Source organism: Physeter macrocephalus, chromosome 2 (assembly GCF_002837175.3).
Source record: "Physeter macrocephalus isolate SW-GA chromosome 2, ASM283717v5, whole genome shotgun sequence".
NCBI classification, from domain to species: domain Eukaryota; kingdom Metazoa; phylum Chordata; class Mammalia; order Artiodactyla; family Physeteridae; genus Physeter; species Physeter macrocephalus.
This window is the reverse complement of record NC_041215.1, coordinates 32,860,978-32,874,313: the sequence shown is the minus strand read 5'-3', so window position 1 is coordinate 32,874,313 and position 13,336 is coordinate 32,860,978. Positions and strand designations below refer to the sequence as shown.

Below are 13,336 nucleotides of genomic sequence, written 5' to 3'. Positions count from 1 at the left end.
AATATTCTGTAATAACCTAAATGAGAAAAGAGCTTGAAAAAGGATAGATATATGTATATGTATAACTGAGTCACTTTGCTGTACACCTGAAACTAACACAACATTGTTAATCAACTATACTCCAATATGAATTAAAATTTTAAAAAAACATAAGCTCCAAGGATACAGTGTAAAACATGGGGACTGTAGCAAATATTTCATAATAACTATATATGGATTATAACCTTTAAAACTGTGGATCACTACATTGTACCCTTGAAACATATATATTTTTAAAAAAAGACTGTATTCAGAAAAGAAAAAAGAAAAAAAAAAGACCTTGCCTGATATCACACACCATTTTGAACGCCTCTCTTTTAAATGGAATCTCATCAGGCACCTAAGGTTGACATGGAATCTAATAGATGGCATATCCCTGAACAATTTTTATACGGTTGGGCGGAAGATGAGTGTACATATTTAGATCCACAGACACACAGTGACTGCCATTTCCAGGTCAGATCCTTTTGAGTAGATAGTACAAGGGAGAGAAAACAGGCAGTGTCTAACTCTGGATTGCAACTTCAGTCCTGTGACCATGGAAAAGTGAACATTATCTCCAGGTCTTAGTTTACCCCCTTGAAAAAATGGGGATATAAATGCTCTCATACTCTCGTATCTTCTACAACTCTTACCACATCTTATTTTACTCAAGAATATTCAATAAGACTGCCTCGTTCATTCACTCAATGCCTGTTTATGAGGTCAAATAAACCAGGGCGTGATTCTGCTCTAAACATACTTTGCTCGATGATGGTTGAGAATATCAAGCCTGGACTACTTTAAGCCCATGGGGTGCAAGAGATAAGCATAGCTCATGAAGAACCGTGTTTGGGGATGAGGAGAACATGAGACTGGAGATTCAACCTGCAGAGGAGGCACGGTGGCTGCACATCATATTCTAGAGGTTTAAAGACTACTGAAGGGGCTTGGGGTCTGTCGGGTCCCAACGGTGACTCCTACGAGGGTTCTCCCAAACTGACCTTGGACTGTCAGGCACTGGGCAGTCCTCCAATGGAGCCTCCTAAAGCCAGTGCTTTCCCTTCTGCCAGAGAAGTAGGCCAGCCCAGTTCCTCCACCTCCTTTCTTCCCTGAGGCCAGAAGCTTCAGAAAAGTGCCCATTACTGAGATGCAAATTGTTGGTTTAAATCCTTCCGTCCCTGAGAAGGAACTCTCCCAGCTTTACTCAAGACCTCAGCCATAAAAAAGAATGAAATAATGCCATTTGCAGCAACAGGGATGGTGAAGTAAGTCAGACAGAGAAAGACAAATATCATACGATATCGCTTATACGTGAAATCTAAAATAAGGATACAAATGAACTTATTTACCAAACAGAAACAGACTCACAGACAGAGAAAACAAATTTATGGTTACCAAAGGGGGAAGGTAGGCAGGAGGGATAAATTAGGAGTTTGGGATTAACAGACACACACTAATATATACAAAATAGATAGCCAACAAGGACCTACTGTATAGTACAGGGAACTCTACTCAATATTCTGTAATAACCTAAATGGGAAAAGATTCTGAAAAATAATAGACACATATATATGTATAACTGAATCACTTTGCTGTATACTTGAAACTAACACAACATGGAAAATCAACTATACTCCAATATAAAATATAAATTTTTTAAAATAAAATAAAACGCAACTGTACTCACAGTATGACATTTGAATATATTTTCATCAAAAACTTATAATAAAGGTAAGAAATTTAAAAATCAAAATTCTTTTTGTATGTTTTCACAAAATTATTTTCTTCTAAGCATTCAAAGCTTGCTATTACAAATAAAATATAAAATAGGAATCCTAGTTAATGAAAACCAAAATTTTTAATCAAAATGATTTAAATAAAACTAGTGTTTAATGTTTTAAAATATTCATTGAATTTCATTAAACCTTACTAAATTTTTCTAAAAAAAACACAAAAACCGAAAACAAACCACAGCCAGACTGTTCTCTACCCCCCTGTCTCCCGCCAAACCTCGCCCACCCACCCCCAGAAGTGGCAAGCGCCTTGAAGGCAAAACTTCACACTTGCCCTTAAATCAGGTTTGTGTTGATTAACACATTAAAAATAAAATGCAAAACTCAGAAACCACCTGCTTTTCTAACCCCAGCTCCCGCTCTCCACCAAATGTTAAATAGAAGTTCAAGAAATAATTAGTTAAGCAAAGCCTTTTACCAGTTTCCCTTCTGTTAGAGACACTGTCTGGTAAATCAAGAAAAATGTCCCATTTACCCAGTAAACTAAACACAATCCCTTATTATACAATTAACCAAAACACAATTGTATGTAATACAATTATACAGACTACAATTACACAAAAGTAATGATGCAGCATAGATGGCAATGGCGTCCATGTAATCGAAAATAATGAGAGCTCCCTTGATTAGAAATTAACTTATCATAAGAGATCCCTATTGATAAATGTCCCCTCTACTGATCCACACTTTGCAAAAGGCAGTCTGGCTGATGAAGTCACATGCTCCCTCCTCATCATTAATAGAGACTATAGGGTAGCAACCATTCCACACAGTGCCGTTTACTCTGAGGTCTCTAAACTAGCACAGTCTAATGAAGCATACATTTTATTACCCACTTTTCCAGCTGGCCAAATAGAAAAAAATGAAGCAGGAGAGCCTGCAACTCTGTGTGATTTGTTGACGATCCCATGTGGAGTGGTATTAACAGAGAAACATGCACATAAAGTTCCACCAAATTATATCAGTCATTCCAAGCATGAGAGGAGACTATGGTCTGCAGAGCTGATTTCTGTGTGATACTCAGTACAGGCACCTGCAACTTCTCATCACTGCTCCCCTGCACGGGGGCTGTCACCTCACTACCTCTGGGCTGGTCCTTTTCCAATCCATCCTTCTCCCTTTTCCTGAGTACTCTTTTTACGAAGCAAATCTGACTACCTTCCCTGAGTCTTCCTAGAGCATGAGGCTAAATGCCTTAGGCACGCAAAGTTCTTCCTAATTGGCCGTATTCACATCATGTGCTCTACTACCAAGACTTACCATCCCCACTAGGCTGTATTTTGTGGAATCTAAAACACCATTCATTGTAAGACATGCCATTATTTTATATGCTCCGAAGAAAAATAAATATTGCCAATTCAACTATTATGAACAATCAAATGTAAAATGCGTCCCAATATTAGAGATATTTAAATGAAAACTAAGTGTCTTGAGTGGACAAAATACTTGCAAGCCATGACCCTCCCCCCATTTCTATGGCATTTCACATGCCATATCCTGCCAATATGCCTACAATACCATCACCCCCACTCCTCAGCCAAGCCTGCCCGTCCTTTAAAACTCAGCTCAATACCACTTCCTGAAAACCTTCCTGACCTCAGCTGCCACTGTCATATGTCTCACAAATAAGGGTACACTTCCTGGTCATTGATAGCATTTTATAGTAATGTATAATTAATTCCATGATAAAACACCAGCAGGGACTCTGCATCACCAACACACAGGAAAGCACATAACATGTATTCACCTATTCGGTAAATGGTATTTTGACTGGGGTGATTAGAATTGGAAGAAAGACGGAGGTTAAGTGCTAGAGAAGAAACATGGATCACATGATTAACCTTGCTGAAAATTCAGAACCTCCTCCTCTTTTATTTTCTCCAGCGCGTCTCTGAATCTAGAAATTCAAATAGAAGAGGAGCCAGAGCCCAGGAGAAATGAAGAGGGAAAGGGAGCTTTTGCTAGATGTGTAGCTTGGGGAATAAAGGTGCTGATTCTCTGTCCAGGGTCCGGTCTCCTCTGGGCCAAGGAAACAGAGGGTTAGGGGTGGTGACAGCAAAGATCAGGCCCCCAGGGAGTCGCTGTACAACCGGACTCTGTTATAGGAATCCCAGAGGGTTTGATTTTCATCTGTCAGTTTTAGAAAGGACACTGACTGCAGTGAAGAATGAAATGGTTTAGGAGAGGAGCGATTTCCTCCCTCCTTTTTGCTTCACTCTTAACTTCAAAGTAATCAAATGTTGTTTACGCATAAAATTTTACTCCTTTCACAAATTTGTATTTTGATTTAATTTGCATATCCCATTTACTGCAAGTCGACATGAAGAGAGACTCAACTCATTTAAACCATTTTTCTCTGGGCCAGAAATCCTTTCAGAAATATTTTCCATTAGGCGACTCAATTATGTCTAATGTGGCTGATGTCAGGGGATTCGAATTTTGGTGAAAGAAGCTCATATTTAGAAGAGTGAAAATGGGAAGGTGGGTGGGAGAACAGAGGAGAAGAGACCATAATTACCTGTCTTTGATGCTACACAGATCAATGTGTAACTCACTAAAATTCCCCAGGGAACCTTGCTGAACTGAAATGAGGTCCTTGGGCTGGTTATCAATAAAGATGAGCCTCATGCAGCCTTGGAAAGCCTTAATGGGATTTAAGCACTGGGAATCGGTGAGATTGTCGGGACACCCTGTGGGACAGAGAAAAAAAAAAAATGAAGACGAATACTGAAACGATCAGTTATTGCTTTGGCGACCTATTGACGGAAGACCTTAAGGTCTAATTATTTCGGTGTTTTTTCATTCACAGCAGTGCACACATTTTTGTTGCAAATCCTAGCATTCTCAGAGAGGGGACAAAACTGGTACAAAATGGGGCATGCTCAATCACTGTATAGACTAGAAAACACAATGTGTTAAAGGGGATACCGATCCTATCGCACTTATCTCGTTCTTTTTTTAAACTTCATTAGGAGATTAGGAGCCAGCAGCAACTTTATTAGGAGAATCAAACCCACAGAGACTTCAGATAGTGGAATTATTAAAACCATGATATAAAATCAATACAGTTATTATACCTAAAGAAATGAATCCAGGGAATTAAAATATGTATCTCATTCTTATTTCTTTTCGCCCTGTTCGTAAGCTATTTGGCCTTCTTTTGTGCGGTACACTTCACTCAGCCCAAGAAAGCAACATATCATAACTACTTGGGAATTTCTGTCTTGAAACACACTTTTAAATGCACACTTCAATTCCGAACTACACATTCAAAGAAAATTACGCTTTGGGTAACAATGGTAGCAGAGTAATTGTCTGGTTAATTTTCAGCATTATCAGGCTTGGTTCCTGAGAAAGGTACACACAGGAAAGTAGCTGGAATTTTGAAGTGATATGCAAAGCAAATCCAGATGCTAAAGGAACGAAGGGTTTAAATGCACCTAGTTATAGGGCTGTAATCACATACCTGAAAGGTTAATACCATACCTTTTTAAAGGGTGTTCTTTAAAAACAAAACAAAACAAAACAAAACAGGCACTACACTGATTGAGCATAGCTTGCAACCAGGGAATAAGTACGCATTAAGAGAGGTATAGAGCCATGTACGTGCATGGGTGCCTGTACTCTTCATAAACTCCATCCCGATGGTTTAAATAGGTTCAGAGCATATGGGGATGCATGCTTGAAAACATGCATGGGCAATAACCCATAAATAATTGGGAATTATTTCAACCATCTCTAATAGACAGTCACTGCTGGGCTTCAGCCCAGCAGTTGGTTAGCGGCTCACAGGCACACTATAAAATGAAGAGAGATGCTACAACTTCTAACTGAAGCCATAGAGAGAATTTATGTAAGTTGACTATTATCACTCAAACTCATTTTTCACTTTCCTTAAGTTTACAGTCTGCGTGTGGGGCATTTCCTTAAACACTGTTCAGATCCCTGATAAATCTTCCCTCCTCAGCCTGAAGCCCCGTTAAGACCCACGTCTAAAAACACTTCAACTGGGAGAGGGGAGCCATTTTGGCTTTGAGGCATTTCGGATGCTTAAGTGACATAATTAATTCAACGTCATTTTCCCCAGAAATAAATATAAGGTTGCTTTTCTCTGCTGTCTATGAAACACTGCATATGAAGCAAAATTATACAGTCCGTGAAACGTATCTTTGGGGGCCACCAGACCTCTCTTCTGCAGTCTTTACATCCCTTTGCTGTCACTAGTGGCTAACGGAGAACACAGATTTGGGGCTGATTCCTGCTTCCACTACTCACACAGATGATTGCATCTCTGCAAACACAGGCCTTATTATCTGTAAAATGGGCTTAATATTACCTACCTCCTAAGGATTCTGCATGAATTAAATGATGTAAGACATAAAATATTTACAGAGAATCCAAGTATTCTCTTTTTAAAGGACTTTGTTATCTAGGCACATGTGGAGATTTGGAATGAAGGACAGAGATTCTGGCCCTGAAATCAAACCACAAACGAATCACTCCACACTGTTTCCCTCCCAGGACACCCGGATGTGTACACTGCATCTGTGCAAAGTCCCTTTCGTATTTCAAAGCTTAGCCTCATGTCATTGGTATGAGATAAGTGATTTGCAAATTCTCTTTTAGAGACTGCACATTATAATTTTACAGGATACTTCTCTTTAGACCAGGCCCAGCTGAGACCCATATTTACAAAAGCTGAAGCCAGTCTGTCCATTCTAATGTAGAAAGCATGATGTTGTACATTTAACCTTGATCTCACTGAATTCTCCCAGAAATTCTGCTTTGTTTCCCAACGTCCTTGATAAGGAAGTTCAGGGACCATGAGTATGTTAGTCGAGGTCACACAGCTACTGGAATTAATTACTCTTTAGAGATTGTTTCTATAATACCAACAACTGGCTAAGTAATTAGACACGAATATTTTTAATGAAAAAAAACCTTTAAAAAACCAAATAAAAATATACATACATCTATAAAAATGAAGCAAATGCCTAACTATATATTTTTCCTCCTTACCAGTTTGCCCTTGTGTTTTCATCTTTGCAAAGTTTCCTAGTACTGGATGCTCTTTGTGAAGCTACAAGTTCATGGGCTTCTAGGACTTCCCCATTTTTAGCTGCCCCCCCTCCATGGGCATGGCTTCCAGGGATGTGGGGAACAGATGGACAGGGGATTAAGAAAGCAAATCAGCAGAGAAATGACTGAGAAAGCTGAGGATGCTGGTTGTACCTTCCTACCTGGATTTTTTTTTTTTTTCTCTTGCAGGTACTGCTGACTATCGGTACACTTTCTCCAAGTTTTCAGCTGAGTTTCTCTTTTGGAATATGATCACAGAGTCTGGCATGGCTACAAAAATCTCCTTTGGATGTGTTATGTAACACCAGCTCTTACAGCTAGATTTTTGTTTGTTTTTTTTTTCCTCAGCACCGACCTAGATAATTTATATTTGTACAGCTGTGGGAAAGTTTGCTTCTCATTTCTTTGGGCTTGAGGGTAGGTGCACATGCGTGTGTGCAGGGAGAATGGTCAATTTGACACAGAAAGAACTGTCAGAGTGAAATAATTGTCCACTGCATCCTCCCTCCTTTATTTTCAACCTCAAAAGCTGGGGAATTTACCTCCAAAGTAATAGCGATTTCCAGAATAAATCTGCATCCGGGTGGTGTCCTGAGCCGGGGATGCTGCATCGTTATCCAGAGTGAGAGTGATGCGGTTCCTTCTGGCGTTGATGCCCACTGAATGCCACAAGCCATCATTCAAGTCACTGCCTGCAAAAGAAACAGGAAGGGCAGGCTTAGGGATGAGTGATTTGGGCAGGTGTGGAGAGAGCAGGGCTCGTTTCCTCGCCTGTGGTGGTCCTTGTACATTCTCAGAGCGGCCCCTCTCTTCATTTGGCGTAAAACAAATCCTCAGCTGCTTCCCAGGCATCTTTCTTTTTCTTTTTACCACTTCATTCTATTATTTTCCTTTTTCAAAAGGGGCTGAACCACTTCTGACATGTTTGGTTTGAAAACAAAAGGGCAAAACACAAATGTGTTTGTATACTACAAAGGTATAGAAAACATGTATTGACGTATTGATATAAAATGCAGAGTAAAACGTGAAAAAGAAAGAAAAAAAGAAAAATTCAAAACGTTCCCGGTGATTTTTAGTCTCTGAGTGGTGGGGTTATAGGCAATTTTAGTTTTCTCGCATTTTTCTACACGTGACTTATATTTCTTTTTTAGTAAAGAAAATAAACTGTTTTAGAGGCAAAAGTAGATGAGGAAAGCTAGATTCCAATGACATACCAGGCAGAGGAGTCTCCTGCTGAAAGGAGGTAACAGACTAGTTTAGTGCCAACCTTCTTCCTTCACTAATTATGTGACACTGAGTCACCTACCTTCACGGAGCTCTGGTTTTATCTGCTGTAAATACCATAACTCTTACTCTGTATCATTGGTAAGGGATCCATTGAGATCAGGCAGGAAAGTTCCCAGGTTGTGGGCATGGTGGGTGTTTATTAAAAGGCAATTTCTCTCTCGTTCTTTTGCTACAGATGCCTTTGGCTTGCACTGCACTGCCAACCTACCTTGTTGAGGAAAGTGTGCTGGGAATTACACACCAGTGTTTCCACTCTTTTCTACAAAAAGTTTATCATCTTTTAAGGCTCTGTCTGTGCAAAGTGCTTGCTGAAGGGAACATGGTCGTATGACCCAGTCCAGTCACAGAGATTTGTTTGTAACCAGATCACAGAGCAGCCCCCCACCATGCCTTCACTCAATAGACATGTGCCCTGCTATGGGCCGAGTTACCCTCCTTTTCTCATTGCCTCAGTTTCCTCCCCTGCAAAATGGGGAGAATGACTGTACTCACAGGCTCTTGTGGGAATTATACCCGTTAATATAGTAGGGCCCGTAGGACAGTTCATATCACGTCGCAAGCAGAAATCATGCTCGCTAAAGCAAAAGGACAGAACAGCAACCACAAAATGCTCCCCTGCATTTGGGAGAAAGGAGAGTCATATCATCTGGTCTCTATCCCGGGGTAATCCACAGTTAGATGGAAGAGACTTTGGCAAAGAGGCTTAAAATACTGTCCTTTGAGAATTTCAGGCTGGCGGCTTAGAGAAGCCGGCGAACAACATCCCTGCTTGCAATTCGGGGTGAACCAGTAACATGCGGATCACTGTTCAGATCCCTGATAAATCTTCCCTCCTCAGCCTGAAGCCCCGTTAAGACCCACGTCTAAAAACACTTCAACTGGGAGAGGGGAGCCATTTTGGCTTTGAGGCATTTCGGATGCTTAAGTGACATAATTAATTCAACGTCATTTTCCCCAGAAATAAATATAAGGTTGCTTTTCTCTGCTGTCTATGAAACACTGCATATGAAGCAAAATTATACAGTCCGTGAAACGTATCTTTGGGGGCCACCAGACCTCTCTTCTGCAGTCTTTACATCCCTTTGCTGTCACTAGTGGCTAACGGAGAACACAGATTTGGGGCTGATTCCTGCTTCCACTACTCACACAGATGATTGCATCTCTGCAAACACAGGCCTTATTATCTGTAAAATGGGCTTAATATTACCTACCTCCTAAGGATTCTGCATGAATTAAATGATGTAAGACATAAAATATTTACAGAGAATCCAAGTATTCTCTTTTTAAAGGACTTTGTTATCTAGGCACATGTGGAGATTTGGAATGAAGGACAGAGATTCTGGCCCTGAAATCAAACCACAAACGAATCACTCCACACTGTTTCCCTCCCAGGACACCCGGATGTGTACACTGCATCTGTGCAAAGTCCCTTTCGTATTTCAAAGCTTAGCCTCATGTCATTGGTATGAGATAAGTGATTTGCAAATTCTCTTTTAGAGACTGCACATTATAATTTTACAGGATACTTCTCTTTAGACCAGGCCCAGCTGAGACCCATATTTACAAAAGCTGAAGCCAGTCTGTCCATTCTAATGTAGAAAGCATGATGTTGTACATTTAACCTTGATCTCACTGAATTCTCCCAGAAATTCTGCTTTGTTTCCCAACGTCCTTGATAAGGAAGTTCAGGGACCATGAGTATGTTAGTCGAGGTCACACAGCTACTGGAATTAATTACTCTTTAGAGATTGTTTCTATAATACCAACAACTGGCTAAGTAATTAGACACGAATATTTTTAATGAAAAAAAACCTTTAAAAAACCAAATAAAAATATACATACATCTATAAAAATGAAGCAAATGCCTAACTATATATTTTTCCTCCTTACCAGTTTGCCCTTGTGTTTTCATCTTTGCAAAGTTTCCTAGTACTGGATGCTCTTTGTGAAGCTACAAGTTCATGGGCTTCTAGGACTTCCCCATTTTTAGCTGCCCCCCCTCCATGGGCATGGCTTCCAGGGATGTGGGGAACAGATGGATAGGGGATTAAGAAAGCAAATCAGCAGAGAAATGACTGAGAAAGCTGAGGATGCTGGTTGTACCTTCCTACCTGGATTTTTTTTTTTTTTCTCTTGCAGGTACTGCTGACTATCGGTACACTTTCTCCAAGTTTTCAGCTGAGTTTCTCTTTTGGAATATGATCACAGAGTCTGGCATGGCTACAAAAATCTCCTTTGGATGTGTTATGTAACACCAGCTCTTACAGCTAGATTTTTGTTTTTTTTTTTTTTCCTCAGCACCGACCTAGATAATTTATATTTGTACAGCTGTGGGAAAGTTTGCTTCTCATTTCTTTGGGCTTGAGGGTAGGTGCACATGCGTGTGTGCAGGGAGAATGGTCAATTTGACACAGAAAGAACTGTCAGAGTGAAATAATTGTCCACTGCATCCTCCCTCCTTTATTTTCAACCTCAAAAGCTGGGGAATTTACCTCCAAAGTAATAGCGATTTCCAGAATAAATCTGCATCCGGGTGGTGTCCTGAGCCGGGGATGCTGCATCGTTATCCAGAGTGAGAGTGATGCGGTTCCTTCTGGCGTTGATGCCCACTGAATGCCACAAGCCATCATTCAAGTCACTGCCTGCAAAAGAAACAGGAAGGGCAGGCTTAGGGATGAGTGATTTGGGCAGGTGTGGAGAGAGCAGGGCTCGTTTCCTCGCCTGTGGTGGTCCTTGTACATTCTCAGAGCGGCCCCTCTCTTCATTTGGCATAAAACAAATCCTCAGCTGCTTCCCAGGCATCTTTCTTTTTCTTTTTACCACTTCATTCTATTATTTTCCTTTTTCAAAAGGGGCTGAACCACTTCTGACATGTTTGGTTTGAAAACAAAAGGGCAAAACACAAATGTGTTTGTATACTACAAAGGTATAGAAAACATGTATTGACGTATTGATATAAAATGCAGAGTAAAACGTGAAAAAGAAAGAAAAAAAGAAAAATTCAAAACGTTCCCGGTGATTTTTAGTCTCTGAGTGGTGGGGTTATAGGCAATTTTAGTTTTCTCGCATTTTTCTACACGTGACTTATATTTCTTTTTTAGTAAAGAAAATAAACTGTTTTAGAGGCAAAAGTAGATGAGGAAAGCTAGATTCCAATGACATACCAGGCAGAGGAGTCTCCTGCTGAAAGGAGGTAACAGACTAGTTTAGTGCCAACCTTCTTCCTTCACTAATTATGTGACACTGAGTCACCTACCTTCACGGAGCTCTGGTTTTATCTGCTGTAAATACCATAACTCTTACTCTGTATCATTGGTAAGGGATCCATTGAGATCAGGCAGGAAAGTTCCCAGGTTGTGGGCATGGTGGGTGTTTATTAAAAGGCAATTTCTCTCTCGTTCTTTTGCTACAGATGCCTTTGGCTTGCACTGCACTGCCAACCTACCTTGTTGAGGAAAGTGTGCTGGGAATTACACACCAGTGTTTCCACTCTTTTCTACAAAAAGTTTATCATCTTTTAAGGCTCTGTCTGTGCAAAGTGCTTGCTGAAGGGAACATGGTCGTATGACCCAGTCCAGTCACAGAGATTTGTTTGTAACCAGATCACAGAGACCCCCCCCCACCATGTCTTCACTCAATAGACATGTGCCCTGCTATGGGCCGAGTTACCCTCCTTTTCTCATTGCCTCAGTTTCCTCCCCTGCAAAATGGGGAGAATGACTGTACTCACAGGCTCTTGTGGGAATTATACCCGTTAATATAGTAGGGCCCGTAGGACAGTTCATATCACGTCGCAAGCAGAAATCATGCTCGCTAAAGCAAAAGGACAGAACAGCAACCACAAAATGCTGCCCTGCATTTGGGAGAAAGGAGAGTCATATCATCTGGTCTCTATCCCGGGGTAATCCACAGTTAGATGGAAGAGACTTTGGCAAAGAGGCTTAAAATACTGTCCTTTGAGAATTTCAGGCTGGCGGCTTAGAGAAGCCGGCGAACAACATCCCTGCTTGCAATTCGGGGTGAACCAGTAACATGCGGATAGAGAAGAAAGACCTAACTCCACGTAAGGATCCTGAAAATACTTAAATAGAAGAGGTAGTTTTTGAAAACTGTGCAAGAGTTTCCCACTTCTGAAGAGTTCCGGGGGACAGAGAGCCTATACAGAGAAGCAGAGGTCTGGAATGAGAAGCAGGGCAGGGCAACAGGAAAGCAGGTGGGAAGAGGGTCGGGTCAGGGGCCTCGTGTGCGAGGCTAAGGAAGGCATTTCAACAGTGTCCTCGGACAAAGCATTCTGGAGGGCACTTTACCCAAGCCAATTCTCTCAGAATCTCTGGCGACAGAGTCCCAGACATCTGCATTTTAAAAAAGCCCCCTTGATGATTCTGATGGGTAGCCAGGAATGAAATCACTGGTCTAGAAGTGATGAGATCACTGGGAGTCCCAGAGGGGACCATTAGCGTGGTGATGACCTGCCTGGAGCTGCACATTCAGAGATTCTGGTGGCCAAAAGTCGGGGCTGGGAGGAGTTGAGGCTGGAAACAGAATGACCAGGGTCTCAGCCAAAGTATTAGCAGCGAAAATGGAGAGGAAGGGATGGATGAAGAGCTATTTCCGGAGCTAAAGGAGTTCAGTCTTGGTAGCACCTACAGGGGGGCAGTCCCTGAGAAACCAGCTGGGAAGAAAGCACTGACAATCAGACCAGAGGTCTGCACGGCTTCTTAGAACAGCTACTGAAGAGCTCGTGACCCTGAGTCACCTGATGGCAGGAGAAGCTGCCCCCGGGAAAGCACAGCACCAGGCTGGGGGCCCAGCTGCATTGCACCGGGGCAGCCGTGCTCCATCCGTTCAGAATGGCCCAGATGTAGGTCTTCCTGCGTTTCCTTCCAGCTCCCTCTCAGCCAGCGTTTGCTGCGGCCCTGAACATCTGCTTGGGGTGGAGAGGAGAATCCAGAAGCTACTCAGCCTGGAGGCCCTACTTTCCCCCAAAGGCCAGGGTCTGGGTCCCAGCAACAGGGATTCTGCTAATGAGGCAGAGGGTCTGTCAGGTGTTTCCCGGTGCTGAACATTTGACTTCTGTCAGGGGCATTTGGGGGGCATGGCCAGCTGAGGTCTTTACTCCTTTTACTGTCATTTGCGTACTGATTTAAATAGCTCTG

The 13,336-nt window shown here is 41.7% G+C and overlaps 1 protein-coding gene across 1 annotated transcript in view; it reads right to left on the bottom strand.

Moving 5' to 3' along the window:
- CNTNAP5 (contactin associated protein family member 5) overlaps positions 1-13,336 on the bottom strand; it is an 879,838-nt gene that overhangs the window by 354,295 nt on the left and 512,207 nt on the right. Inside the window, exons 9-10 of the mRNA XM_024115033.1 lie at positions 10,673-10,822; positions 4,333-4,504 (exon numbers count right to left, since the gene is read on the bottom strand). Coding sequence (XP_023970801.1) covers positions 4,333-4,504; positions 10,673-10,822 — 322 coding nt within the window. The remainder of the gene's footprint in view (positions 1-4,332; positions 4,505-10,672; positions 10,823-13,336) is intronic.